Source organism: Sapajus apella, unplaced genomic scaffold, assembly GCF_009761245.1.
Source record: "Sapajus apella isolate SASKATOON/1434 unplaced genomic scaffold, GSC_monkey_1.0 scaffold33, whole genome shotgun sequence".
NCBI lineage: Eukaryota > Metazoa > Chordata > Mammalia > Primates > Cebidae > Sapajus > Sapajus apella.
The window spans coordinates 12,053,693-12,058,937 of NW_022436973.1; the positions used below are offsets into that span (position 1 = coordinate 12,053,693).

The 5,245-nt window shown below is 51.7% G+C and overlaps 1 protein-coding gene across 1 annotated transcript; it reads left to right on the forward strand.

The window, feature by feature from the left end:
• The first annotated feature begins 387 nt into the window (after positions 1–387).
• On the forward strand, positions 388–3,600 carry ZCCHC3 (zinc finger CCHC-type containing 3). Its single transcript, XM_032295343.1, has one exon. The coding sequence runs from the start codon at positions 913–915 to the stop codon at positions 2,125–2,127; it is 1,215 nt and encodes a 404-aa protein (XP_032151234.1). The 5' UTR covers positions 388–912; the 3' UTR covers positions 2,128–3,600.
• Positions 3,601–5,245: the final 1,645 nt, after the last annotated feature.

Sequence of the window (5,245 nt, forward strand, 5' to 3'; positions counted from 1 at the left end):
AGCTACCTATACTTGTTGACTCCGCCAAGTGATTTAATTCCTGCCTCCTTATCTGTAAAATGGGCATAATTACAGCATCGTTTTTGGAAGATTCCATGTAATAAAGTCTGAAGTGTGCTTAATACAGTACTGGGAACTTAAGAAGCACTCACACTTCATCCTAAGTACGACGGGAGGGCTTTTCAAAATAAAAATAAAAAGAATGCAATATGACTTACTTGGAAATGTATAAAAAAATAAAGACCGATGAAGGGATCAAGGTGCAGGGTGCTAGAGTAAAATTTTAATGATAAAGAGTTAATGGTAAAATGTTCACTGTCAAACTTTCAACTTTTCTGCTTGAAAATGTTCATAATCCGACGTCAAAAAAAAAATGCATGGCAGTCAGTTCTGGGGAAAGGGAAAGCTAAGTTTTAATTTGTTATTGTGTTTGCTTTTTCAACATAAACGGTACAAAGGAGAAAGCAACTAAATGGGAGAGATGTTCCTGAACTCCGTCCCGCCTGTGGGCTGCGGGCCGTTAGTAAAGCTGCGCGCATGAAATCATCGAGCATCACTTGCGAAATGCCAAATCCTCGAGAGCGAGGCCGAGGCTGCCAAACTCGGGCCCGGGAAAGGGAAGCCTCCGGGCTCCCCATCCCGCTGCGGGCGGAGGTGGGGTTGGAGCGAGCGCTGGCGGAAGAGAGGGTCAGCCGTTACCAGGCGGCGCAGAGCCGTCGCTGGCCAATGTGAGCAGCAAGTGAATACCTTTGAGGGGGTGGCGGGGAAGAGTAGCGTCGAATTTCAAAAAAAAAAAAAAAAAAAAAAGAAGGAAAAAGAAAAGCCAAACCCCCACAGCCCCGGCGGGCGGGCGCGCGCGATGGGCGCCCTTTGGCTGCGGGAGCGAGTGGAGAATGCTGGGAAGGAGGTAAAATGGCCACCGGCGGCGGCGCGGAGGAAGAGAGGAAACGGGGGCGGCCGCAACTCCTGCCCCCCGCGCGGCCCGCAGCCCGGGGTGAGGAGGCCGACGGCGGCCGCGAGAAGATGGGCTGGGCCCAGGTGGTGAAGAATCTAGCCGAGAAGAAAGGCGAGTTCCGCGAGCCGCGGCCGCCGCGGCGGGAGGAGGAAAGCGGCGGCAGCGGGGGTGGCGGGCTCGGCAGCAACGCGGGCCTGGCGACGCCGGACCTCGGCGACTTTCCCCCGGCCGGCCGCGGGGACCCGAAGGGCCGCCGGAGAGATCCGGCCGGCGAGGCGGCTGACTCCCGCAAGAAGAAGGGCGCTGCGGAGGCGGGCAGGAGGAAGAAGGCGGAGGCGGTGGCGGTGGCGGCGGCGGCCATGGCGACCCCAGCCAGGCCCGGCGAGGCCGAGGAAGCTGTGGAGCGGCCCCTCCAGGACGAGCCCGCGACGGCGGGCCCGGGCAAGGGTCGCTTCCTCGTCCGCATCTGTTTCCAGGGAGACGAGGGTGCCTGCCCGACCCGGGACTTCGTGGTGGGAGCGCTTATCCTGCGCTCCATCGGCATGGACCCGAGCGACATCTACGCGGTCATCCAGATCCCGGGCAGCCGCGAATTCGACGTGAGTTTCCGCTCAGCGGAGAAGTTGGCCCTGTTTCTACGCATCTACGAGGAGAAGCGCGAGCAGGAGGACTGCTGGGAGAACTTTGTGGTGCTGGGGCGGAGCAAGTCCAGCTTGAAGACGCTCTTCATCCTTTTCCGGAACGAGACTGTGGACGTGGAGGACATTGTGACCTGGCTTAAGCGCCACTGCGACGTTCTGGCCGTGCCGGTGAAAGTGACCGACAGGTTTGGCATCTGGACCGGGGAGTACAAGTGCGAGATCGAGCTGCGCCAGGGGGAGGGCGGGGTCAGGCACCTGCCAGGGGCCTTCTTCCTGGGGGCAGAGAGGGGCTACAGCTGGTACAAGGGGCAGCCCAAGACATGCTTTAAATGTGGTTCCCGGACCCACATGAGCGGCAACTGCACGCAGGACAGGTGTTTCAGGTGCGGGGAGGAGGGGCACCTGAGCCCTTACTGCCGGAAGGGCATCGTGTGCAACCTCTGTGGCAAGCGAGGACACGCCTTTGCCCAGTGTCCCAAAGCAGTTCACAATTCCATGGCAGCTCAGCTAACCGGCGTGGCCGGGCACTAAGCACTCTCCTGCCTGCCAGGGTGAACACACAGCCAGCTTACCCCTCTTAAGTGCCAAAACTTTTTTTTAAACCATTTTTTATCGTTTTTGAAGGAGACCTTTTTAAAACCTACAAGAGACATCTCTCTATGCCTTCATAAACCGAGTTTACTCCATTTCAGCCTGTTCTGAATTGGTGACTCTGTCATCAGTAACGACTGCGGAGAACTGTAGCGTGCAGATGTGTTGCCCTTCCCTTTTAAAAATTTTATTTTCGTTTTTGTTTCTTGTACTTTTTCTCCCTTCCCCCCCCCAATACCTTGTCTTCCCCTGGATTTTTCACCTTTTGGGCTGCCTTGCTCATCTTTATGCCCCAGCACTAGGTACGGGGCCCAACACGTGGTAGGCACACCATCAGTGTTGAATTGAAAACATTGTTGACTGTGGCTTCTATCAGAGTGTCTACCTTTTGCAGCTCTTCTCCTCCCTCATTTAATTTGCTGCTTTTAATCTACGTGGTCTGAGAATTTGTGAAACCAGTGTTGTTAGAAGTGTATATAATATGAATCAATAAGCTCTGAATGGTGGCCAAGGGCCTCTCTTATGGCATAAATATGCATGGACTTCATGACAGCTCTTTTGGTGGCTCAGAAGCCTTTTTTTCATAGAATCATGGAATCTAGAATATTCCTGCTGGAAAGAACCTGAGAGTTGGTTTAGACCAGTTCCCTGGTTTTCCAGAAGATGAAACAGGCCCAAACAGGTTAAATGACTGGGTCAAAATCACCTAGCTGTCTGGTGCCAGAGCCAGCCTATAATAGAGTCCCCTGACCCCAAGCCCGGTGCTCATTCCACTACCTCTCACACTTCACAACAATTTCCTCAACACTTGAGGGCCCAGAAAGTCTGATCTCTCCAGAGGATGAGCCCAGAGGAATGCTGAGAAATCATCTAGAGGAGGGAGCAGAAAGAGAAGGTTTTAAGGAGGGGCTATTGAATACTTGGGAGATACAGAATGGACCAAGGAACGAACTCCAGGGTGCATTCGTTGCTCCCTGGGGCACCACTTCTGGATTAAAGAGTGTCAGGTCCTTTGGAGGCCCTCCCCTTCCCCATTCATTGCCACCAGTGAGAAATGGGGGCTGCCCCTGTGTAAAGAAACCTACCAAAGGTTTACATTTGCACCTTAGCCTCAATAGCTAGGAACCCTAGAGAAGCAGCTAGCTGGAGCTCATCTGCAACTCCTGACCCTCCCGAGAAAGATGGATTTTAACCCAAAATTATGAGTGAGCTGTTAACTCTAAAATGTACTTGGGAGATCGGCCAAGCAAGAGGTCAACTAAGTGTTATCAAGTAGAAAAGACAGTACACTGCTTTTCTTTTGGTGTTTGCTTTTCCTTTGCTATATGTTTTGCTATTTCCTTGTGGCTTAGAATGTAAAATTGATTGTTAAAAGTTTTGTTCTGAATAAATATTTATCTTTTGTATTGCTAACACTGGTGCACTATATCCTTTCAAAGTGTTAGATGCAGAGTTACCCAGATCCAGATCTTAGTTCAGTACCACTTCCCTACACTCCATTTGTTTACCCTGCTAATTACTTTTCCCACCCCTGCAGGCAACACTTAGCACCTACAATGTTGAGCGGGTCCCTTTGCATCACAATCACTTAGCACACTGTTAAAACGGGTTTAAAGTCCTAACACTGCTCCAAGAAAACAGAATCACTGTTAGAGGAAGTGAAACATTTTAGTTAATTATCCTCAAGCAATTTTGATGGGCAGCCAGGTTTGAGACCACCGTTTAAAGGAGTATAAGATGTACGAGCTGAACTCTGCCCTCAGGGAGATTACAGACCTGTGGGAAAGAGGGAGGTGGTATGCTGGCTTCCTCGTCTTTCTGTTATTGTAAGCGCCTTGGATGGGATGCGAAGTGTTCTTGGGTTCTAGAATAATGCCATTTCTTTCAGCTGTTGTGGAAGAGAGAAAGGGGGGTGGTCCAGGGAGCTGACATTTCTCCAAGCTAGCCCCATGGAGACTGGGCCTGCAGGCAGAATAGGGTCAAGGTCTTGACTTTGGGTCCAGTAACCTGCAGACCCCAGACTCAACCCTCTGAAGGATTTTCCAGCTGGAGATGTTAGAATGATCTGATCCTAAGAGTTAACGTTCCCAGAATATTGACTCTCTGACTCAGTGATTTGAGAATATTTCCAGAGCCGATCTGCAGTTGGCACCTGGTAGGCTGTTGGGAATCCTGTCTTTCAGAGCCAGTTCAAGCCCCTCACCTTGACTCCCAAAGCAAGCAGACCCTCTCCTTTCCCTCCCTCCCATCCCTCTTTCCCTTCTTTGCCAGCAGTTTCCCTCCTCCTCACAGAGCTGGAGGCCAGGGGCCAGGAGAAAGCCTGCATTCACCCTGTTCTCCACCCTGTTCCTCAAAGCAGGCACTGTGCCAAGGAGCCTCGTGGAAAGAACCTTCCCTCTCCTGGCCCCATCCCTGGACTCTCCAGGAGAGAGCAGAGGAAGAAGCTGTTTCCCTGCCCATCCCCCACAGGATCTGCTTCAAGGCCTCCTGCCTGGCGGTTCAGGGATAGCCAAGGGTTGGAGCTGAACAAACCTCCCCCAGCTTCCTTTCCTGATCAAGCAGCCCTCAAATTACAATTCTTCACTGTTTATGGGCTCCTGGAAAGCGTGCAGAGATGCCCAGACTGAGGATGGTTGACTAGGGGACATTGATTCATTTAACTTCAACAAATACTGAGGGCATCAGAGCTGGGCCCCATGCAAGGCCCTCTGCGTAGGCTGCCTTGAACAAAACAGTGCACTCGAAATGGAAGGTACAGATAAGTAACAGCAGACAATGTTTACAATCTATTTAACAATATATATATATTTTTGAGACAGTCTCATTCTGTTGTTGGAGTGCAGTAGCGTGATCCCAGCTTCAAGTGATTCTCTTGCCTCAGCCTCCCGAGTAGCTGGATTACAGGCACCTGCCACTGTACCCAGTTAATTTTTGTATTTTTTAGCAGAGACGGGGTTTCGCCATTTTGGCTAGGCTGGTCTTGAACTCCTGACCTCAGGTGATCCACTTGCCTCAGCCTCTCAAAGTGCTGGGATTACAGGCATGAGCCACCATGTCC

Coding starts and splice junctions, on each gene's coding strand:
- ZCCHC3 (XM_032295343.1), top strand. CDS start 913: ATGGCCACCGGCGGCGGCGCGGAGGAAGAGAGGAAACGGGGGCGGCCG.